A 25,918-nucleotide genomic window follows, 5' to 3' on the forward strand; every position below is an offset into this window, starting at 1 on the left:
TTCATTATTACAATATATGCTCGTAGTTTAACAACAAAATCATTTAAAATATAAAATAAACCGATCTCTATCAATAAAATATCGCAACTCAAACACACAGCAATTAAACACTTCACTCGTTTTTCTTCTCGACACTGAAAAAAATAAAATAAACAACTGTAAGGATTTGGTTATCAAAAATAACGCCACCGCCTCTTCGATTTTTAAAATAGTGGAACTGACATTTTATGATCAAGACTTCCAAATTAGCATTATTATTATATAACAGCAAGCATGGACATAAGGCATTTGACACAGACTTTGTCTGACACAAATCGCACATAATTGTCAGGATTCAGCGATCACAAATGTCCCCGTCGTCTCTTGATTTTTTTAACTATTAGGGGATCTGATATTTTAGGATCAAGACCTCCAAATTAGCATAATTGTTACATAACAGCAAGCATGGACAAAAGGCACTCGTTCTAGATTTTGTCAAGCACAAATTATCCCACACACAAGTCTGGACATAAGGTAACTGTCACAGACATTGTCAGACAGAAATTACTGCACATCGTATATATTACATGTTGACCTGGCATAGCACGGGTATAGCCATGAACCGAAAGTAGCATAACTCTGAAACTGGAAGTGGTAGGCCATAGCTATAGCTACCAGGTCTATGTTACTCCCTGAGGCTAAATGTAGGGTACTGAAGTCTGCTGTGGTTTGTGGAGTGATAGATAGCTGTGTGTTTAATCATGGCATCTGATAAAGATGATATCTAATCCCTTGGTGGTATGAATGTAATTAATATATGATATGGATATAAGACCCTTAATGGATAAGTTGTGTCAAAGAGGCTGTGAATGAAATGGGGTTTATAATTCTATTTATAGTCCTTCAGATAAAAGGTGCATGCAACTGCCAATCAACCATGGGAGAGAGAGAGAGAGAGATGGGGTTTAACGTGCACTTGACACAAACTAGGTTATTTTGGGACAAACATATGGTTCAATTTTATTTCAATAATTCGCTTGCGCTTAGGGGTCTTTAGCAGTGGGAGGAAACCAGACGACACGGAGAAAACCCACGAGACTGGACCCGCGACCCTATTCCAATCCCCTACTCATTTATGGAATAAGAAGAAATAGAGAGAGAGAGAGAGAAATGGGGTTTAACTCCACTCGACACAAACTAGGTCAAAGAAGAAATAACTCACCTTTCAGTATTACTTGTATTATTAGATGGGACTGTTTTAGATGATTTACGGGGAAGAACATATTTCCGTAAAATATAATGTACAACAGGCCATAATAGGAAGACGAAATGTAAAATAAAATACATGGATTTATAAACCTGAAATAAACAGAGTAAAATATACAGTAAGTAAATAAAATGGTAGGGAAAGTCGCAAAATTTCAAAACTTGTGTACGAACGAATACCCTGAGGAGAGATTTTGACCCATCTACCCATCTGCGTTGTTCAACCTACCCACTCAGTTCCCCCAGTTATTCATTTGGACACAAGTGTTGAAAATTGCGATGAATTTCTCCATGAGATTTCTTTCAGTGGGTTTTTTTTTCCATTAAAGAAATGAAATGAAATGGAGTTTAAAATCCTACTGTTCTGCTCCAACTGGGCTAATGAAGTCAGGCATTACACCATACAGTGTGCTATAGATGAGGGAAATTTTGCCCGGACATCGGCACTACGGCCTACTTTTATATCAAATTCCATCTGCCAAGGGATCTTTTACATGCACTCCATGAAGCAATTTGCTGAAATTTTCAGCATTTTCTGTTTTCATTATCTATTTTTTTAAACTATTATAGTGAGAACTGTCAGCTCTTTATCTAATGTCCCATAATGCCGCTTTAACTTTTAGTTTTAAATTTGTTTTTTCCAGGCGGAATAGGAATTCTGATATTTAATAGGTGTGGCCATACCATGAACATAAGACACCTGTCATAGACATTGTCAGACACAAATTATAATATATAAGTTGTGTGATAAATTTGTGTCTGACAATGTCTGTTACAGGTGTCTTATGTTCAACATATATACACTGTGGTGATTGGTGGACGAAAGTCTTTTGTTTACTTGAATTAATCGACTATTCCATTAAACTCCCCCCTCAGAAACTATCAAAGGGAAACTACTCCAGATAACAGTAACCATATTGGTTGTGAAAGGAAACGAAATGGGGTTCAATATCCGACTTTACTGTATGTTACACATTATCCATAGATACACAAATATGTTCATTTTCTACTATAATCATAACCATACTCACTTGTAGCCATCTTTGTGTTATAAGAAGACCAAAACTAACTAAAGCATAACTCATAGCTAAGGTTACAGCTAACTTTCTAAACAACCATATAACAGGTTTAAATGATTCTTTCGACTGGAATGTTTTCACAATTTCAAATGATGATAGTACTGATGACAACTGTAAATAAACAATAACAATTTTTAAAAATGGGGTTAAACGTCATACTTTTCTGCACCAACTGTGCTAATGGAGACAGGCATACACCTGGGTTATGAGGCCTTCCCTAATTTCAAATTCCATCGGTCATTAGTTCTTTGACATGTATGCCGACGAGTAAACAGGACCTATTTTTTTCGTCCTATCAAAACGACTAGACGATGTTCCTTACGAGATTCTCTATCTCCTGCACTAGTGACATTTTATCACCCAACAAGGTGACATCACGCTGGAAATGATATGAAATTAGGTTTAACGTCCTACTACTCCTACCGGCATATGTCATACAGTGTTCTATGAGGGGAATTTTACCCAGATAGCGGCACTACGGGACCAACCGATCCAAACAACTAGACAGCTGTCCTTGACATGTTCTCCCTGTCCTGCATTACTGACTTTGGGAAACCAAGCCCGAAAAATTTTGATGCCAACACCGGGAGCGAACCCGCAACCTCCAGGCTAGCTAGCCAGCATCTCACCCACTTGTCCACCATGGATCCTCACCAAACTGGAAAACCCTGAGGTCTAAATGCCTGCACTTTAACACATAAAATCTAACAAGTCAATGGTGATGTTGATGTTCCCCTCCTCAATCCCAATTAAAACAATCACTTTCACTTTTATCTTACATCTAGCCATTATTTTATTTAACTCTGACTTGCTAAGCAGAAAGTGCTCACCATTGAACTCAGTAAAGGCATTTACCTAACTAAAGATTATATCTTAAAAATAGATGGACAGACAAACGGTCAAATCCATTTTAATAGTCCCATTTCCCATGCTCTCTGCTAAAGGCAGAGGACAATAAGAAACGTGAACAAATTAACCAGACAGGGACTATGTTAGGTGACCACATATATACTCACCCCGTCTTCGAAGTTAGTCATCATAAATTCTAGAAGGAAACAATGATAATAACCAGTATGTAAACCATGCCAGAAAGCTAAATATAGTAATGTAACACCTTGTGATAGTGATTTATTTCCTAGAAACTTCAAGCGTTTAAATACATACCTGAAATATAAAAACAAGGTACAAAATTTACACAATATAATATTTTCTTTATATAAACAATAGATATCTGAATTTGGATTGGGGAGAAGGCTGTGACTATGTGTAACCCCTCTCTCTCTAATTAAGATACAGCAATGAAATGAAATTGGGTTTAACATCCTACTGTTCTGCTTCGACTGGGCTAATGAAGATGGGCATACACCATACAGTGTGCTATGAGGGAAATTTTGCCCAGGCAGTGGCACTATGACCTACTCATATATCGAATTCCAAATGCCAAGGGATAATTAATGTGCATGCCGATGTATACATGGGACCTTGGTTTCTCGTCCCATCAGAACGACTAGACAGCGGTCCCTGTCAGGCCTTCCATTCTGCACAACTGACAAGTGGAAACCATGACGGAAAACCTTGATAAACTTTCTCGGCCAATGCAGGGACCTCGGTTTTTCGTCCCATCCAAAAGATTAAACATTTTTTCTTGTCAGGCCTAATTAAGACACACGTCCAAAATATATATGGTAAATTAATGTGTATTACTGAGAGACATTTCAATGGCCTCTTTCTAATTAAATACATGTACAGATATTTGCAAGATTACAATAAATATCAGTCGCCACAAAGTTGTTCATGTTACTGTTTGATATGAAAATCCAAATGTGGACAGGGAAACAACTCTGAAATTTGGTTTTTCATTTATACATGCATTTGTTTATGGTGACGATGTAATTGTATTTTGCTCCGCTGTGGGTGTTTTTATACAATAAATCTTATGTTTTCTCCTACATGTATGTCTCATATCTTATAAAACTCTATACACCACTTCAAATATTACGTACATCAGATAAACTACTTTTAACGTCCAAACGGTTCAACTATGGTCAGCGCTCTTTTAATTTTCAAGCTCCTGTTTTATGGAATAATCTACCATTTAGTTTAAGATGTTGTACATCTCTATATTCTATTAAAAATCAACTTAAAACACATTTATTTAATCCGGCTGTTAACTGACTCTGTATACAATCGTTAACATGTCCATAATCTTGTTGTTTTTTATGATTAAATTGTCAAAGTGCCCCTGAACATGTGTAAGGCCAAACAAGTTTAATTTTCTGTTCATCAAAACTTTTCTTCTTAACCTCCACTCGACACAAACTAGGTCATTTCGGGACTAACAAATGGTTCAATTTTATTTCAATAATTCACTTGCCCGTAGAGGTCTTTAGCAGTAGGAGTAAACTGGAGGACTCGGAGAAAACCCCTACTCCTTGTCACGTACAACCAAGGAGATATAAGGATTACTTACTGGTACATGAGATATAAGGATTACTTACTGGTACATGAGATATAAGGATTACTTACTGGTACATGAGATATAATATAAGGATTACTTACTGGTACATGAGATATAATATAAGGATTACTTACTGGTACATGAGATATAAGGATTACTTACTGGTACATGAGATATAATATAAGGATTACTTACTGGTACATGAGATATAAAAAGGATTACTTACTTGGCCATCCATTGGTTGGTGTTATAATTAAAACAATGAATTAAAAGACGGAATGTGTTAGCATATTCAAATTCTGGTGTTCGTACATTGGCACAACCATCCCATAATTCATTACCATTCTTATCTTTACCATTATAACTTAAACCTAATATTGTAATCGATCCTTCCTACAATAAAAATAGTCTAATATTAACCAATAATTCTTACAGGACAGCACAGACAAAAACAATGTTTTATGTTTACAGAGAGAGAAAGATTCACATAAACTAGGTAATTTCGGGAAAAACATATGCTTCTATTTTATTTCAATAATTTGCTTACGCATAGGGGTCTTAAGCAGTGGGAGGAAACCGGAAAATCCGGAGAAAACCCAGAGGGTTTGACAGGCGACCCTACTCCTTGTCACATACAACCGGGGAATCGAAACCAAACAACTTGACTCAATGAACATTTAGTAGGCATGGGGGGTTGGATGGCTGAATGGTTAGCGTGCGCGCGCTATATCATAAAGTCTGTCATTGAGTCAACTGGCGTGGATTCGAATCCCCGGTTGTACGTGGCAAGGAGTAGGGTCGCCTGTCCAGCCTCGTGGGTTTTCTCCGGGTCCTCCGGTTTCCTCCCACTGCTAAAGACCCCTACGCGCAAGCGATTTATTGAAATAAAATTAAACCATATGTTAGTCCCGAAATGACCTGGTTTGTGTCGAGTGGACGTTAAACCCCATTTCTCTCTCTCTCTTTCTTTAGTAGACATGAACCCATGCTACACATAGAATAAAGTAATTGACAGAAATTTTCAGTCTATTTATTTTGCATTATCTATATTTGAACTATTATAGAGAGAACGACCAGTTCTTTATCTAATTCTTACATAAACCATCTTTAATAACCCAAGGGTAAATATTATAAATATATAATACTTACCACAAGTAACCAAGAACCAATGTATTTATTTAACAAATTTTTACCCCAAACAAGGACATAGGCACATTGTAAAAATAGTCCCATTGTCTGAAAAACAGATTTCATAATTCTAGATATAATCATAACATCATTGTACAGCGTAATTTCTTGAAATAAAACATCTTACAAAATTCCTTATGTGATAATCAATGCAAATTTCTTTCAGTGTTTTTTTTTTCCATTAAAGAAATGAAATGAAATGGGGTTTAACATACACCATACAGTGTGCTATGAGGGAAATTTTGCCTGGACAGCAACACTATGACCTACTCTTATATCGAATTCCAACTGCCAAGGAATCTTTTACGTGCATGCCAATGTATACACGGGACGATAATCAATGCTACAAAGATGTCATTCTTGTTGTCTCGTCTTTACTGATGACCGATGATGTGAGCCAAATGTAAAAATGTTTGTCTTATTTCATTAGGCCCAAAGATGATTATATCAACTGTCCATGTTATCAAAGATAATCACATCAACTATCCATGTTATGAAAGATAATCACATTAACTATCCATATTATCAATGATGATCACATCAACTGTCCATGTTATCAACGGTGATTACATCAACTGTCCATGTTATCAACGGTGATTACATCAACTGTCCATGTTATCAACGGTGATTACATCAACTGTCCATGTTATCAAAGATAATCACATCAACTGTCCATGTTATGAAAGATAATCACATCAACTGTCCATGTTATGAAAGATAATCACATCAACTATCCATATTATCAACGATGATTACATCAACTGTCCATGTTATCAAAGATAATCACATCAACTGTCCATGTTATGAAAGATAATCACATCAACTGTCCATGTTATGAAAGATAATCACATCAACTGTCCATATTATCAACGATGATCACATCAACTGTCCATGTTATCAACGGTGATTACATCAACTGTCAATGTTATCAAAGATAATCACATCAACTGTCCATGTTATCAATGAGATTACATCAACTGTCCATGTTATCAAAGATGATTACATCAACTGTCCATGTTATCAAAGATGATTACATCAACTGCCCATGTTAACAACGATGAACACATCAACTGTCCATATTATCAACGATGATTACATCAACTGTCCATGTTATCAACGATTACATCAACTGTCCATGTTAACAAAGATGATTACATCAACTGTCCATGTTAACAAAGATGATTACATCAACCGTCCATGTTATTAGTGGCAGCTATCATCATAGTAAGACTAACAAGCTCTCCATTAAATTAATCAAGAAAATGATTTGTTACGTACCTGGAAATTAGATGAGAGGATAAAATCATCAGAAACAAAGTAATTTAATACTTGATAAATGATAATATATAATACTCCTAGACTGAATCTTTTTAAACCAGCATATATACTAAAATATAATAAACATTTATATCATAGTTAGAAATACTGTTAAATATATTTACATTTCAATAGTGTTTTCACATACTCTTTACCGAATTTTAACTGTCAACCTTGTACATACCAGTGATGGGATTTTGCCCGTATATTCCGGACTTGTCCGAATATTTTTTCCAAACGCCCAAAATTGTCCGACCGGAAATATGCCCAATCAGACATCAAGACATGATGAATAATATTCAAAATTCCGAAATTAAGGCTACACAAAATAAATGTCTTGTTTCTCGGGCAACTGACAGCTGAAACTGTAGGGGGGGAGGGCGGTTTATTTTTTTTTTTATCTCATTTATGGCTAGAGGATGGTGCAAAATAAAATTTGCCTATTGTTGAAAATTGTTTGGGCGGGAGGGCAGCCTTGTATTTTTTTTTTTTTTTTAATGAGAAAGTCATTACTTGTCTACGGTTTTGCTTTCAATTATATATTATACATACTTAGAACATAAACCCAAAAATCAAGTCTACTCAAACACTGAACACTGACTGAAAGGAAAATAATTTTCCATATTTAATTCACGTAATGTAGCTTACTAATGGTAATGGTGACAACCATAATTGAAATTGGTTTAAAATAAAATTCCGTACGACTATTAATAGCCGTCCATAATAACGACAATATTTTAAAGAGTAAACCTCTGTCAGCATGTGTATCAAAAATAATCATCACGGTAAACGACACTGCGATCTAAATCTAGTATCGCTGGTTTATAATGATTGACCTAATTCCAACCAATGTCACGTGTCATCGGGATATGACTGTTTCTCAGGTTATTCGGTGTGTTTCTCAGGATATTCGGTGTTCTATCTGGGGTTTATATCGAATGACTATTTAAATTTAACTAACAACTCGTCAGTAAAACCATCAAATGTGTAATCCAATTATTATTTTCCGGATTATCAAAACTACCGTTAAATGTGCTTATGACCCAGATTCTGACTAAGGTATGGTGACTATCATCGTATCGTATTCGTAGCCACAAGTTATAATAATTAACCTGTTCTACAATTCATTGTTTTATAAGTAGGATTTTTTCAAACATGGACCGACTGAAGCCGGCAATAATGAGCCGATTAAGATCGAATGATTGAAATACATTGCATTGTTGTCAATGACTTTCGATGTTTAACACGAATCAAATTCTAGTTCACAAGGGGAGGTAATTAAAATCATGTGATACAAAAATGGAGGTTCTTTCGATATCAATAAAAAAAGACCCGTAAATGAGCGTTTACATCTGAATCAGTTTAATACATTTGAATGGATATTCACGTATGGGGCATGTAGATACATGCGGCATATTTTTTTTATGACTTGCTTATCGATGTTCGGGCGGGCGTTACATATTTTTATTTTTCATCAAGACTAATAAATAGGCCGCACGCGCAACCAATTTTGCGTGCGGGCGGTGCCCGAGAAACAACTTATTTTATTTGTGTTGCCTAATATAGTTTACTGAGTTTATAACTACCACTCAACCCGATTATCGTTGATAATACGGGGGTTTATTAGGTAATTAAGTGATCAACGTATTTATCGTGTTATACCGTCTATAAACCTACCTTGATTAACTACTTAATCTGCCTTGATTGACTGACTTAATCCTTTGTCAGGGCTGGCCACGAATAAATTGATGGCGAGCAGATGACTGCTCACGCAAATTTAGGTTTGGGCGAGCAATAAAAATTGCTCAAGCAAAATGTTGTTTGCGTGAGCACACATTTTGTAACATTGTTTCAATTTAAAATCATAAGAAAATTGCTATTCCTGGCACAAAGTTTGCAGTAAACATGTGTGACCATCGCTTTCTGTTTTTGACAGTCATACGTACTCTTCTTTATTAAAACCAATTTCCGTATGGATTTCTTCACCCCACGAAATAAATGTGGATAAGGCAATCAGGTTGCCTTTGGCCATTATTACGCTTAGATTGAAAATTATACGACTGCACAATGGAATAAAAACCGAAGTTCTGATAAAATAGGAAATACCGATAAATATTAGTTTGAAACGTGTTCATTTAGCGTGAATGCCAAATGCCGGATGTAAACATTCTTTACTTTAGACTCGATTATCACGTGTTTGTTACTGGTGTTTGTAGGAAAACCAGTCATGACGTTCAGGTCTAAAGTGTATTTTTAGTAACACAAGTTGCGAGTAACTTTATTAGCCAATCAAATTTCAGGAGGAAATGCCGCGTGCAGCTGGGTGAATCTCAGTTTGACAGACGAATTTATGACGTTATTGACATTGTTGGGTTAGTTTCGGCAATAAACTTGTCAATATTTTGATTATTTTTACAGGGTTTTCTTAAAATTTTGCGCGAGCAACGAACCGCTCGCGTAAATGTAGATTTACGCGAGCACAGCGCAAGCGAGCGCTTGCTCGCGTCTCGTGGCAAGCCCTGTTTGTCGGACAATTCATCAATCTAATCTTAAACAGAAGTCATTGCTTTCCTTTTGTCGGACTATTCATCAATTCAATAAGAATGATTATAATTTTAATCCACCTGTTTACCTCGTGGTTTCTCAATTGTCGGGCATCTTAATCGCATAGATGTGAGCCGACAGCATCTATAATAAATTAATCATAGATGTCACATATTGTAAGAGTATATAACACCCTAAATCAATGGACAGTCATTTTGTCTACGATATATTTTACGTCTTTTAAGAATCCATATAGAAATTCTCATCCACAGCACTTGGCACTTTCCCTTGATCTCGAGCGCGGCACAAATATTGCTTAACATAATATTATTAGGCAGGGCTTACTATGAAACTGTGTGATGTGAGTGAAGTAGGCTATTAGTCTCTATTATCCAGAAATATATTCTACGAATATGTTGAAGACTAGGAGTTTCTGGGTGACCGAGACTAGTACGCCGTTCACTGAAGTTGGTTGATGCTATACCGCACCCATGTCAATCATTCTGCTGTGTTGCCTATGATGCCTGTCACTCTGTCGTGACTATGAAAGAGTGTTATTCGCTGAAGTTAGCTATGCCTGTTCACAAGTGATTTAACTATTTCAGAAGTTCTGCATTCATTTGCTGCCGTATAAACGAAGACACGTAATTCTAAAGGAATATTATGGTTGTGAATTTGATGCCGAAGCAGGATCGGCAAGCTTTCATTCAACATATTACGAAAATGCTTAATTTTGTAGGACATTTACTGACATAAATTTGAATGCCGTACAGGAATTAAAATTAAGTGTGAAAAATAACGAGGTCACCAATTTTTATTACGTACGGGATTTGAATATTTTGTTGACATGTGATTTTTAATTGTGGTATGAATTGAATACTGTATGGGAATTAAATATGAAAAATAGCGAGGTTCACCTATTTTTATTACGTACGGGATTTGAATATTTTGACATGTGACTTTTAATTGTGGTATGAATTCGTCTGCTTAAATAACGATAAGAGTTATGCCCCTTTATTTTTGGTAAAATGTCCGACAAGAAAAATTTTGAAATCCCATCACTGGTACATACATATATCTCAGTTACAGTGTATAATATTATCATGTACATACCTATCTGGTGGTTTACCAGTTGTGGGATTAGAGAAGTTGCCATTTATAAAATCCAAATATCTCTTCATAGAAAACTGAAATCAAATCATACAACACATGTATCAGTTATGTTATAGATACAAGATCATGTTACTCGTGTGGACAGACTACACCCGCTTTATAATGATATCAGTTATGTTATAGATACAAGATCATATTACTCGTGTCGACGGACTACACCCGCTTTATAATTTGATTATAATGTATTGAAAGACAGTAGATATGGTGATCCAGACCATGAGGCTTTCAGTTTAACATACTGAAAGACAGTAGATTCAGATCGACCTCTTTATTTATCTTTACCCGCAAAATCTAATAGTTTGGAGTCGAGCTGGCCATGACAAGTTTGGGGTTGGTCACATTGGGTACATCCAGGGTGCCTCTGGTAAGGGTACATATTATCCAGTTTTGGGCTGGTCAACATGGTTACATTCAGGGGACCTGTGAAAAGGGGCCACAAAAAGGAAATAAATATATAAATTGATTCTAAAAATTGCATTTGATTTCATTGATGAGATGGAATGAGGCGGTCATTTGCCACAAGGCCTGTCACCACTCTCAACGGCCCAGTATGTGTTCTATGCACATGAATATAGATTAAAACATAATATTGTTGCTGTACAGGAAATATGTCGAGGTTAAACAGATTATTACCTGAGGACCAATCATAAAGCCACCATAACATAGAGAATGACCTAACATTTCTATAAGGGAAGGAACTCTACTTAAAGCTGTTTCCTTCTGTTCTTGAGATATACCAGTCTAAAATAGATAAAAGACAAGCATATTGAAATAACTGCTGAAACAATGTTTAAGATGCCGATATAAAATATACGCTAGAACTCCATCATGATATTGTTATGGTCGATGGACTACACCAACTTTATATGGAGATCCAACATACTGAAAGACAGTAGACATGCTGATCCAGACCGCGATGCTTTCAGCTTAACATATTGAAAGATGGTAGACATGATCATCCAGACCGTGTTGCTTTCAGTTTAAAATACTGAAAACAGTTGACATGATCATCCAGACCGCATTGCTTTCAGCTTAACATACTGAAAGACAGTAGACATGATCATCCAGACCGTGTTACTTTAACATACAGTTTGACAGTAGACAGAGAGAGAGAGAAAGCGAGAGAGAGAGCGAGCGATGGGGTTAGATGTCCACTCGACACAAACTAGGTAATTTCGGGACTAGCATATGGTTTAATTTTATTTCAATAATTCGCTTGCTCATAGGGGTCTTTAGCAGTTGGAGGAAACCGGAGGACCCGGAGAAAACCCACGAAGTTGGACGGCGGACCCAACTCCTTGTCACGTACAACCGGGGAATCAGGTTTATTATAACTTACTTTCTTTTTGCCATCATATACATCGAACACCACCCCGGTTAATCTCAACGTTAAAACACAGTGTGGCATGGTCCATTTAAAATCATACGAATCAGTGGAGTGACTGATATATCCTAGAGTTAAATACATCTGAAATAACAAAACAAACACAACAAGATTAATATCATTAAAATCATACGAATCAGTAGATTGACTGATATATCCTAGGGTTAAATACATCTGAAATAACAAACAAGATTAATACCAATAACGGCAGAGAGACACAGTATTTGATCATGTGCTTCTGATCAGTTATTCGACCATGTACTTTCGATTGGTTGGGATTTAATGTCTCATCGACACCAATTGGTTGGGATTTAATGTCTCATCAACACCAATCGGTTGGGATTTAATTTCTCATCGACACCAATTGGTTGGGATTTAATGTCTCATCAACACCAATTGGTTGGGATTTAATGTCTCATCAACACCAATTGGTTGGGATTTAATGTCTCATCAACACCAATTGGTTGGGATTTAATGTCTCATCAACACCAATCGGTTGGGATTTAATGTCTCATCAACACCAATTGTCTAGTCGTTCGGATGGGACGAATAACAGGTCCCATGTACATGTATACATTGGCGTGAAAGTAAAAGATAGTCTGGCAGTTTAAATTCAATATAAATTTTGTTCGGGCAAAATTTCTGTCATAGCACACTGTATGGCGTACAGCCATCTTCATTAGCCCAGTCGGAACAGAACAGTAGGACGTTAAACTCCATTTTATTTTAAGTACTATATAACATACAGTTATCTATATTTACTAAATACTTATATAATGTGAGTGAGAATTCTTCCATATTACCGGCATTGACATTAACATGCGATATGTCGTCAATAAACCATTAATTGCTAGCTTCCATTATTTTCTTGATTAAAATAAGACGTTGGTTACGACAAGATGATGGCAATTATTTTTTTTTTCTTTAAACAATATGATGGTAATTATTTTTTTTCTTTAAACAATATTTTTTTCAAATGTTGAAAGGGATTGAGAAACTGACAGTCTCCTGAAGGCAATAAAAGAATATTAAAACGTAAAATACTTACAGTATTAATAAAGAAAGCCAGACCAACAGATAATTTAGTTCCAGGTGAAATCAACAGTAAGATGTAGATTATAACTATATTCAATAAACAATGGTACATATCAAATCCTGAAAAATATACAAAATAATACACAAATTATAGAAATATTAAACATTATAACTAACAACTGCAAACAACAAATTAGATCGTAAACAATGGTACATATCAAATATTCCATAACATTATAACTTAGAACCGTAAAACAATGGACCAGATCGTAAACTAGATCGTAAACAACGAACTAGATCGTAAACAAAGAACTAGATCGTGAACAACAAACTAGATCGTAAACAGTGAACTAGATCGTACACAATGTACATAATGTATTAAATCCTCAATACACACAAAATACATTGCAATATACAAATTATATGATTGTTTAACAAAAGTTATAAACCCTGTAAACAACTAGATGATACAGAGGATTTTTTTTTTATCTTGCCTGCAGTGTACCAGGGATTCTTCCACCCTTCTGTTTACTCACTATACTTTATGTATTTCTATTCATTAATTGTTAAATTTTAACATTTTCTGGATAATTGCCCTTATTATCGGTAATTTCTAACTTTGACGTCTGCATCATTAAAGGTTCGGACTGTACAGCGCAGCTAACGCTTACAGCTGACGCCCAGATTCGTTTACTTGATTTGAAATGTATGTGATGTTGTTGTTTATTTCTTGAAATGCCTGTGTATTTTGCGTGTTCAGATTGACCGCAGGTTTGTGTAGTGGGTTTTGTCAGCATCTAGTGTGTGCTGTTCTCCCGTATCACTTACTATTACTGTACTTTTAGCTAAGGGTTAATTTGACACAGTGGCCTTGGGATTCTGTTTACAAAAAATACTTTCATTGACAACATGACATAAAAAGAAGACATTCTGGAATATATATTAATGGTTTTTTTTTAGTAATTAGCAAATGTTTCTGAAGAAGGTAAGACACCCTTTTTACTAGGCATGTCATATTACATGTAAGCTTATACATCAAGTAATTTTTAACATACATCTCGCCAACTTATCAATTTAAACATCTCACACATTCACAGATTGTTATTTGAAAGCTATCGATTGAAATGAATTGTAACAGTTTCTACACATTTGTACATAGAAATCTTTTAGAGGCATTAAGTTACTAGATAAGAGTATTAAACCTATAACAAATAATTCTCAGAGAGAGAGAAATGGAGTTAAACGTCCACTCGACACAAACTAGGTCATTTCGGGACTAACACATGGTTCAATTTTTTATTTCAATAATTTGCTTGCGCGTGGGGCTTTTTAGCAGTGGAAGGAAACCAGAGGACCCGGAGAAAACCCATGAGATTGGACAGACAACCCTACTCCTTGTCATGTACAACCAGGGAATCGAAACCCTGCCAGTTGACTCAATGACAGACCGTATGATACAGCGCGCACATGCCAACTATTCGGCCATCCACCCACCCCCCCCCCACATACTTATGGAATGCAAATTAAATGAAAGTGAGTTTAACGTCCTACTGTTGCACTCTGATTGGGCTAATGAAGACGGGCATACGCCATGCAGTGTTCTATGAGGGTAATTTTGCCCAGACAGCGGCAGTGGCGCTACGGCCTACTCTTATCGAATTCCAACTGCAAATGGATCTTTTACATGCACGCCAATGTGTACAAAAGACCTCAATTTTTTGACCCATCCAAATGACTAGACAGCTGTCCTTTTCAGGCCCTCCATCCTGCACCACTTGTGGACAACATCTACATGTGCTAATTTATTTGAGTGACATTTGAGAGAATTATTCTTGGAAACGTCTACGTAATAAATTAGTAGCTGTTTTATGTATTCAGTGTTACAATATATTATTAGCATAATAATGTAGGGTGAAACACCCAGTAGACTTATTGTATACACAACAAACAACAATGTCTTTTATACTTCAATTACGACGAGACACTGACTAGTGACAAGTCTAGAAATACAGCATCTGTCACGCAAAACCTCTCTCGTGCCTGTCATTTTCTCGCACACAGTTTTATCTTTTTTACAGTATCATTATTGATACCCAATTAAAAAATGTCAGGCACAAAATTGAAAATAGCAGTTACTACTCCGTTAGAGGCTGACCTTTTGACAGAGACCAGTAGACCACTACAATCAATATTTCCATACCTGGACATTCAATAAATTAATTTAATAAAGGAGCTAATCAGGTCTGTAATTCCCAAAGTCCATAAAACGTGGATATACTCATTGAATTAATGGAGATTGGCGATTACACATACATGTACATGCAGACCTAAAATCTCTAGGGAAATCTCAACCGTTACTCAATTCTATACGATCCTCTAGATAATATATTTAGATGAGATTAAAGGCTGTCTACTGTTATGCATTTTCACCTGTGTATGTTGTTAGTATAAAAATCCCAGGGATGGTTATTTACATAATGTATTCTATCACGCAATGGGTTGGACTGTTGAATAAACAATTATATAGAAAGACAGAGAGAGAAATGGGGTTTAATGTCGTCTCAACACAAACTAGGTTATTTTGGGACTAACATATGGTTCAATTTTATTTCCATAATTTGCTTGCGCGTAGGGTTCTTTAGCTGTGGGAAGAAACCGGAGGACCCAGAGAAAACTCGCAAGGTTTGACAGGCGACCCTACTCAAGGTCACGTACAACCGGGGAATCGAAACCCCGCCAGTTGACTCAATGACAGACTTTATGATACAGCGCGCACATGCTAACCATTCAGCCATCCAACCCCCTTATATAGAAATGTAATTTGTCAACAACAGCTGTTTTTTTTTTATTGAATCTAATCTCTCTTTCATGATTTAATCTAAAATTACAATTAAGTGAGTATCTAAAAACAGACAGACAATATACCCATGAATATTTAATGGTCATTTGGTCTCAATAACATTTTGATTGTGATTTTACGCATCAGGTGATCTGCTCAAGCTGGCCTTTAGATCTACTGTTAAATTCAGAACTGAAATTTCAAATATGTTTAAAAACAAGCTGATGTCTCCTTCCCCCAAACCTTCGTCAAAAAATAAATACATGTAGGTAACCAAACCTTCGTCAAAAAATAAATAGGTAACACTCATTAATTCCTTGCAAAAATTACTTTTTATAAAACATTGAGCAGTCAAATTGCTTATCACTGCTTAAACATACATTATGCAAGAGCTAAATCTGCCAATTGCAGGTCGTTCTTTAGGCCTGAAGTGTTATCTAAATCATTAATTAGACATTAATTAACTTATCCAGACTATAATCAACTCTCGATGGCATCGCTAGCCTGCAATATTTACTGGATTAGTACCCATTCTGCTGCTTCTGATTAAATCAAAAAATGGATAATCAAAACTGTTTTTTATCGTACCAACTTTAGTAATGATGATTGTGGCTAGGTCGAAATTTCAATCACTTAATTCTCGGTTCATAGAGGATCAATTTGACTGAAATTTTCAGCAAATTACCTTTACATTATCTAGTTTTTAACTATTATATTGAGAACTGCCAGCTCTTTATCTAATCTTCCATAATGTATCTTTGTGACAGACAGACAGACAGGCAAACCCATTGAAAAATGGAAGTGATAATCAGTGTGAATAAGAAACGTAATAATACATGTACTTTTTAAACAATTTACAATAACCAGTCTGAATAATTGATGTTTTGATTAAAGTTAACTGGATTATCTCCCAGTAGAATGTCTTTCCGACATCACATTTTTAAAGCAATACACCAAAGACCTTGGAGTGATAATGACATAAGATTCCCTATCTGTGCCAGAAAAACATACTTTGGTTTGCGTGTATTGATTGTTTTATACAAATTACAATGCACTAAAGACATTCGAGTGACAATGACATTAGATTTTCTATAATTTGTGCAGGAAAAACAAACGCATTGATTGTAATACACACACATGTATGTATGCCTGACGTCAATTACCCTAATTCGTGCGGAAAAACCAGGATGTTAAACTACTTTATTTCAATTCCTAGTCTAATTCAGAATTTGGTCAAATCCAACCAGATAATGACTGTCAACTGTCAATAATAACTGGAACAAATCACTTAAAGTAACTGATGCATTATTTACATATTTCGGAAAATTTCAAATTTATCAGGGCTTAATCCACATTAATACAAAAGATAGGTTGGCAGGAAATGAAACATACGCCCAAAAATTCTAAGTCGTTCGGGGTGTCAACAAGGGTTGGCGCATATTTTTTTTTTGTCAGAAATGAAAACATTTACAACCCACTAAAATCTGATTACAAGCAACAACCCATTTGGCTTCTAGTTGTGCCCTGTTCTAACATTTCACATACAAAACATTTAATATCAATTTCCATAATCATTGGAAATCATTGAAAATTGACAGGCTTCTTCATCTCATGACCTTAAACACTGTGTATAAATTTAAAGTCATTCTGATATTAACTTTAGCCTCTAGAGCGTTCACAAGCAATGGTGGACGCCGGACCGTCAGACAGTAGGGGGTGACAACAATATACAATCACATTTCAATGTGGCCGAATAAATATTAAGAAATCAAAATGTCAGATAATCACCAGACTTTGATTTAAAACAGGCCCATCTTTTTGGTTCACAACAACAAAAGTCGATTAAAGGCTCAATACTTCTCTTGTTGTAACTGAATAATATGTCCCAATCTTTATTCTGGTCAACAAATTGTACTATTTTACAATATTCCAATTAATTGATGATACAAATTTCATCTTAACACACCTAATTTAAAAAATTGGAAAAATTCAACTAAATTAGAGATTCTACTTTCACAATATTGTAGTGCAAGAGATTTTATAACACTAAAATCACGCATAATCTTTAACTACATGTATGATATTTTTAATACCCTTTCCTCTAATTTTGTTTACATGAATTTTGTCTTTCTGAGTCCAACCTTATCAAAGAAAGTCTGATTTTGATAATTGTCTATGGCTATGTGTTATATAACAAATGGTTACAGCAGCACTGTTGCCTTGACAGTAATTGGATTATGTTGACGGCAGTAGAGATCTACATGAATCTGAAAATCAACTACCAGTAACGTTTCCGACATCTGAGGATAAATGAAACTGATGTAATTTTATTGGACTGAAACTAATCAGTCAGTTTCTCGTTCTACATCAAACACATGAATGAGAGAGAGAAAGAGAGAGGTAGGTTTAACGTCCACTCGATACAAACCATGTCATTTTGGGACTAACATATGGTGCAATTTTCTTTCAATAATTCCTTGCGAGTAGGGGTCTTTAGCAGTGGAAGGAAACCGGAGGATCCGGAGAAAACCCACGAGATTGCACAGGGGACCCTACTCCTTGTCACGTACAACCTGGGAATCTAAACCCCGCCAGTTGACTCAATGACAGACCATATGATACAGTGCGCACATGCTAACCATTCGGCCATCCAACCCCCACAAACACATGAATGACAATTCTTATATTACTATAGGATTGACACTTTAATGAAGATTTGAAAAACAGTCAGAGAGCCATCTGATATCCACTGTACCCTTCAGATAATTATAAACGTTAAACTTGTTAATAACCCCAGTGACCGTTAATCCGTTTAAATTTGTTGTGTGAACGAAAAAGGTGGAATAACAAATCAGTTTTTAAAAACCAGCTATGTACATGTAACTGTCTTCGATTTGTCTTTTCTGAATAGCTAGTCTTTTCTGAAAAGCTGGCCTATCCTAGATGTCTGTGGGCACACATGTACTTCAACTACCTTTGGACATGCTCAGTAAGTTCTATTTCCTGGCTAAATCCCTGAGATTATCTAAAGATTACCCTTGATGTAGTTTGATTATGCTTTCAAATAATCAGTTTGATTACATTTTTTTAAAGCAGTGAAGAATTTACGATCAGAAAATGGCAGCTTTATTTTAAAAACTGTTCAAGTTCAAATTAACGTTACACCATAATTCCAGTTGAGTTTGAATTTCGTGAAAATTGGATGAAAATTGCCCATCAAAATGGTCGTTTAAATTAAGACTTGTATTTAAATGTAAGATTAGGTGTGTAAGTGACAAACCAATCTATAGCCAGCCATTTAAAGGAAACTATTAGACGTAGTAATTTGATCATTGGCTTATTGTTGAAATAAGATTGTGTGTCTCTGTCAATCCAGGCGCTTAGAAGGATTCAAAATACAAGTCATGGCTTATGGTAGTTAACAGCAACGACTGGTATTGTACCATGTTTATACCACACTTAAAAAGGACTGTAGTTATAGTCAGTGTCCTCCATTAGAATCCAGTGTGCCATAAGGAAAAGCAGGGTTGGGTGTTCGAATGGTTAACATGTGCACGTTGCATCATAAGGTCTGTGACTGAGTCAAGTGGCGTGGTTTTGATTCCCCGCTTGTATGTGACAAGGAGTAGGATCGCCTGTCCAACCTCATGGGTTTTCCCCAGGTCCTTCTGTTTCCTCCCACTGCAAGCGAATTAATGAAATAAAATTTAACTATATGCTGGTCCCAAAATGACCTAGTTTGTGTTGAGTGGACGTTAAACCCCATCTCTCTCTCTCTATAAGGGAAACTTGGTCCACACAGTGACATTTCCACCTTTTCTTCCTCAAATTCCAATTTCCAAGGGTTCTTTTACATGGGACCTCAAGTTTTTGCCCCATCCAAATGACTAGACACTAATTCAAGTTGCCAGGCGATCCGCAATGCACCAATGACCAAGGAAAACCAATAACCATGCTGAAATATTCCACTGAATCTTTTGAGCTCAACAGGGATTGATGTCCTAGTAGGGATCTTAATCGGCTGTTTTTTGTTGGCTTTAGCTGCTTGGAGTTCAATCAAGACGATTGGTAAAACAATGAACCGGCCACTACATGTATGATATCATAAATCAATCTAGTTTCGGCCAAAATACAACGGGTCCTTCTGTTCGGTTCTGCACTGACTGGGCTAATGAAGACTGACCTCCCTGTTAGTGAGTCAGCGTTTATCAAGCCAACACGACTTCCGGTAAAATTAAATACATGTATTCTTCAAAAGTAATCATATCACACAACGGAACACAGCAATATTTTAATCAACACAGAGTGTGAAGACAATCTTGTCATTTTTCACGAAGATAGTGATTATATTAATTACCCTGGTCAGAAATAGAACGAACAGTGGCTAATTCTGTTATTGGAACATGTGAGATGACTATTGTAATTATTTATATAGCCGGAGGGTCAATTGGTCAAAGCCAATATTGGAAGTCTGATGTACAGAGTTTGTGTATATAGTGATTGTGACATGGGCTATTAACAAATTTTATTGGCAATTCAAAGAGAGAGAGAGAGAGAGAGAGAGAGACAGAGAGAGTTTAACATCCACTCAACACAAACTAGGTCATTTGGGGATTAACATATGGTTCAATTTTAGATCAGGCCAGTTGGGGAGATCAGATTGACAGGGAAGATCAGATCAGCTAGAGAGATCAGAAGGCCTGGGGAGATTGGATTGGCAGGGAAGATCAGACCAGTTGGGGAGATCAGGCTGAATTGTTAGGGAGATCAGACCAGCTAGGAAGATCAGACCGTCTGGGAAGATCAAACACATGTATTATTAGGGAGATCAGACCGGCTGAGGAGATCAGATCGGCAGGGAAGATCAAACACATGTATAAGGGAGATCAGAACAGCTGGGGAGATTAATCCAGTTGGAGAGATCATGGAATATGCTTAACTTAACCCTAACATAGAGAAGCTTTCAAATATTTTTTTTTTTCAAATAAATTATCGATCTAAAGTAACAGTCCATTAAACACCATTTATCAAAAACTGATAATTGTCACATCGCCCATTATCACGATATTTAAGAAATTATTACGAGTAATCATAGAAAAATAAATTGAGATCATTATACATCATTATACAAGTTGAAAGATGGTGGAAACATTAGTGAGGCAGAAGATACAAGTCAAGTGCATTCGACCATTTTGAAGCTCTTAAACTAATCTCATAAAATCAAACAGCGTCATTGAAAATTAATGATTTCATGACATTTAGAAAGTGTTTATAAAAAATTTGTTAAAATCCATCTACTGAACAGAGAGAGAGAGAGAGAGAGAGAGAGAGAGAAATGGAGTTTAACGTCCACTCTACACAAACTAGGTCATTTCGGGACTAACATATGGTTTAATTTTATTTACATAATTCGCTTGTGCATAGGGGTCTTTAGCAGTGGGAGGAAACCGGAGGACCTGGAGAAAACCCACAAGGTTGGACAGGCGACCCTACTCCTTGCCACGTACAACCGGGGATTCAAAACCACGCCAGTCGACTCAATGACAGACTTTATGATACAGCGCGCTCACGCTAACCATTCAGCCATCCACCCCCCCCCCCATCTACTGAACAGAATTAACTAATTTTTTAATTGGCCTGTACATGTATTTGATACCTGTTATTTGTTCCAATAGAATTATAGAATCCCCAACTGACCTTCCTCAAAACTATCGGTAATTTCAAATGTCAGTGAATTCACTGTTAACAATTGTTAAAATATTGTTGGAATTTATTAGGTAGGCTACGAGGCAGGGGGGGGGGCCTGAAAAATTGTTTTGCCCCCCCCCCCACCCACCCCACCAAAAAAATAATTTGCCGACCATAGCTCTAAAATACCTACTGTAGACTGTGCTGGGTGCCCCCCCTAAAAACTTCAGTGCCCCTGGCTACGGGGTTGGATGCTACCATAACTAAAACTTTATTTTGTTGAAATATTCTGATGTCAACACACTTGTTCTACAAGACTTTCATTTAAAACTGCAATTCCGTAACCATGAAATGTAATTAAATTACCAGAGAAAACAAGTAGCAAATCGATTAAAATAACAAATTTGCCAGAACATAAATTTGCATTGTGTTACATCTCATGTCCTACTGTTCTGCTCCAACTGGGCTAATGAAGATGGGCATAGGTCATACAGTGTGCTATGAGGGAAAGTTTGCCCGGGCAGAAGCACTATGGCCTACTCTTATCGAATTCATACTACCAAGGGATCTTTCATGTGTACGCCAATGTGCACATGGGACCTCAGTTTATCATACCATCCAAACAACTAGACAGCTGTCCTTGTCAGGCCCTCCATCCTGCACCACTGACAAGGGAAAACCATGTCGGAAAATCCTGATGAACTTTCTCGGCCAATGCAGGGATCGAACATCGAACATGCAACCTCCAGGCTAACGAACCAGCGTCTTACCCACTTAGGCACCGTGGCTTCCTCAATTCAATCGTACATGTATATAGTGTTACGGGTACAGCGATTCAAATAGCAAGTGTAGGGGGACTGCACCACACATAATTTACACAAAAACAAATCTATGGACAAGACACAATACGCAGAAATTGCAAACAAACAAACATATCAAATTAAGTGAATGGATCCGGGAGCTAGCCATAAGCGTCCACTGTGCTGTACAGTCCCGAGCCTGCGGTGATTCAATGACATATCGTGTTACATCTGATCTATTCAATGATAGACACTGTATCTATTCAATATCATGTTACATCTATTCAATGATAATATAATTATTATGATACAACAATAGGGTGCCCCACCATAAATATCTCTAAATATCTCGACAATTAGAACACAATATTTATATATACATGAAACCTTAAATCAGTTTCAAACATTTATAGTCACTTAATAAACGGTCATGCTGTACTTCATCAACTATGACCATTTAATCATCCATAAATAATACACTGAAAGATGGTTCCGAGTGTCGCCCATAACATCCGAGCACGCGCGAGTAAAAAATAGGTTACGTGCCCGTGTTTTGAAAGTAGTCTCGCTTAACCAGTCCACCGACCATTCTATGTTTGATTGACAGGCCGGGATAATCAAGACTATTTTTTTTACGAAACATAACAGAAAGCTGGAACAAGAAATTGAATTTAGATACACGCACATTGGGCAACTCAACAATTGTTTTAAGAACCTTGTAAAAGTAAAATGAAACTACTGCTAGTATCATGTTCTTGCCCAACACAAGTATTTCAGAGATATTATTTGTACTAAACCAAAAGATGACGCTTCTAACGGTACAGTTAATGATAAAGCAATTTAAAAAATAAAACGAAAGTAAATTCTAAAGCTGCTGTAATAACCAATCAGCTAAATATTACTGCTATTCAGAATCGTCAACAAAAGATTTTTTACGGCTGTAATAGTTGATAGATGTGTAGAGGATTGCACGTGCGATGGCTATTTATAGTCTTATAGACTCTTCCGCTGAGCAATATCATCCTGCGTAGTAAGTGAGAAATCACTTCGAGACAAGCCACTGAAGTGTGTACATTTGCCGTGTCGAGTCCAACTTTCTGTACAAAACATTTTTGGTGCACGGGTCACCCTAACAACAATTCAATGATATATTTCAGGACCAACATATGATTCAATTTTACGTGTATTTCAATTATTCAATCGCTTGTACGAGATTTTACTAGTGGAAGGAAACCAGAGAACCCGAAAAAAAACACATGATGTTGGACAGGCTACCTACTGCAAGCTTGGAATCGAAACCACACGACTTGACTCAATGACAGCCCTTATTATCCAAAGCTTGCACGTTAGACCACTAGGCTGCTATGTCTGAACATGCACATGTCACAGGTTTTGTCAGATCACAAATTATTACACATATATAAGGGTGGACATAAGGCACCTGTCGAAGACATTGTCAAACACAAATTATCACAATGCAGTGGTTCTCAACTTTTTTTGCTAACGGCACACCTTGGAACACATGAAAAAATAGCAGCACACCTGGCTAAATATATATATGAAAAATATTAGAATTTTGCAAAAAAAACCCATGGCACTTCATATACCGCATACAACCGTAAACATGACGCGACACACTGGTTGAGAATCACTGACAGAATGTATAATAAAAATAATAAAAACTTGCGATAATTTCTGTTTGACAAAGCCTTTGACAGTTTCCTTCTGTCCTGGCTTGTAGGCCACCCAACTCCCTTTAATTTATACATGTCCAAGGAACTATCAGTATCATACTTACCAAAGTTAAAATAGGCAATAGCCAAACCAATGGCAATAAAGAAGCCATGTTTAATCAAGGCTGATTGATGATAGACATAAGCTCTGTACAGAAACGACAAGGGATAACCTGAAAAATTAAAATTTTAATTCAAATAAACAGTACTCAGATGTGCATGGACTTTAAAATAGCTTCCAAAAGTTAAGTACATGTAGGCCCTACTATGTAGCCAGATATTTGGTTATGGTCAAAGTTCAAATGACCAGCTAGATGTTATATTGATATTATTACTTAGGATACATGTAATACTATAGTATCAAAACAAGTGTTGATAGTATGAAATGAAATGAAATGGGGTTTAACGTCCTACTGTTCTGCTCCTATACTGGGCTAATGAAGATGGGCATAAGCCATACAGTGTGCCATGAGGGAAATTTTGCCCGGGCAGCGGCACTATCGCCTACTCTTATATCGAATTCCAACTGCCATGGGATCTTTTACTTGCATTCCAATGTATACACGGGACCTAGGTTTCACGTCTCATCTGAAGGACTAGACAGCTGTTCTTGTCAGGCAGTGTTGACAGTAGTTTTGTTTCCCTTATCATGCCAAGTCAGTGTTTATAATGAATTTTACTATTTTTAGTTTAATAATTAATAAAGCTTAAAAATAATAATACTCAGTTATCCTTCCATTAGACTAGGCCCTACATGTTGATTGTTGTTTCGATGACAAATTATGCCTATCTTTTAGAAAAGTAGACAATGTTAAAAAAACAAAAAAAAAACATTTCTTTTATAAAAAACAGCAATAACTACAAAAGGTCAGATTAGGTAGTAGGTAGCAAAAGACGTTAATGATCCAAATTACTGATAAAGAATAACATCATAACAAAGGTCAGGCCTAGCAGAAGTGGGGAAGGTGTAAAATTACTAGAAATTAGACTAGTAGAAAATGAATTGAATAATCATGAAAATTGGACATTGCATTGGATCAATTGGTCTCATTATTCTCGCCTTTCACAGATAAGAAAATTTATCGTGATAAGAATACCTAAACTAAAAGCAATATTTAGGCATGTTTGTCACTGACTCAATTCATGACTGACTGACTGTTGATCGTACGATTATGATCTGCTGGCATGTTTATCAACGCGTTTCCCCAGTCACTAAAAAAAGTAGAAATTCTCACCTGCTAAAAGCGACAATAGAAGTCGGATGGCGTCATCTGGGGTACCAATGGCACTGGCAAGAAACTCTACAAATCCCCGAGCCATACTTTATCAACACATATCCCGTCTATCTGCTAACGTTTCTATTTTCTAACACGAGAAGATATTGTTTACCACGTACAATAATTTGTGTTTAACAATTCATCGTGACCGCCTGCGA

The 25,918-nt window shown here is 36.4% G+C and overlaps 1 protein-coding gene across 1 annotated transcript; it reads right to left on the bottom strand.

Annotated features, from left to right (window-relative positions):
- LOC126827912 (lysophospholipid acyltransferase 5) lies at nt 1-25,918 on the bottom strand. The gene is made up of 13 exons (XM_050557490.2): nt 25,719-25,918; nt 24,549-24,656; nt 13,437-13,543; nt 12,344-12,472; nt 11,638-11,745; nt 10,945-11,018; nt 7,249-7,357; nt 5,932-6,018; nt 5,009-5,175; nt 3,341-3,488; nt 2,277-2,435; nt 1,202-1,338; nt 1-134 (listed from the first exon to the last, which is right to left on the bottom strand). The coding sequence occupies exons 1-13, from the start codon at nt 25,801-25,803 to the stop codon at nt 113-115; spliced, it is 1,440 nt and encodes a 479-aa protein (XP_050413447.1). The 5' UTR covers nt 25,804-25,918; the 3' UTR covers nt 1-112.

Source organism: Patella vulgata, chromosome 7 (assembly GCF_932274485.2).
Source record: "Patella vulgata chromosome 7, xgPatVulg1.2, whole genome shotgun sequence".
Lineage (NCBI taxonomy): Eukaryota > Metazoa > Mollusca > Gastropoda > Patellidae > Patella > Patella vulgata.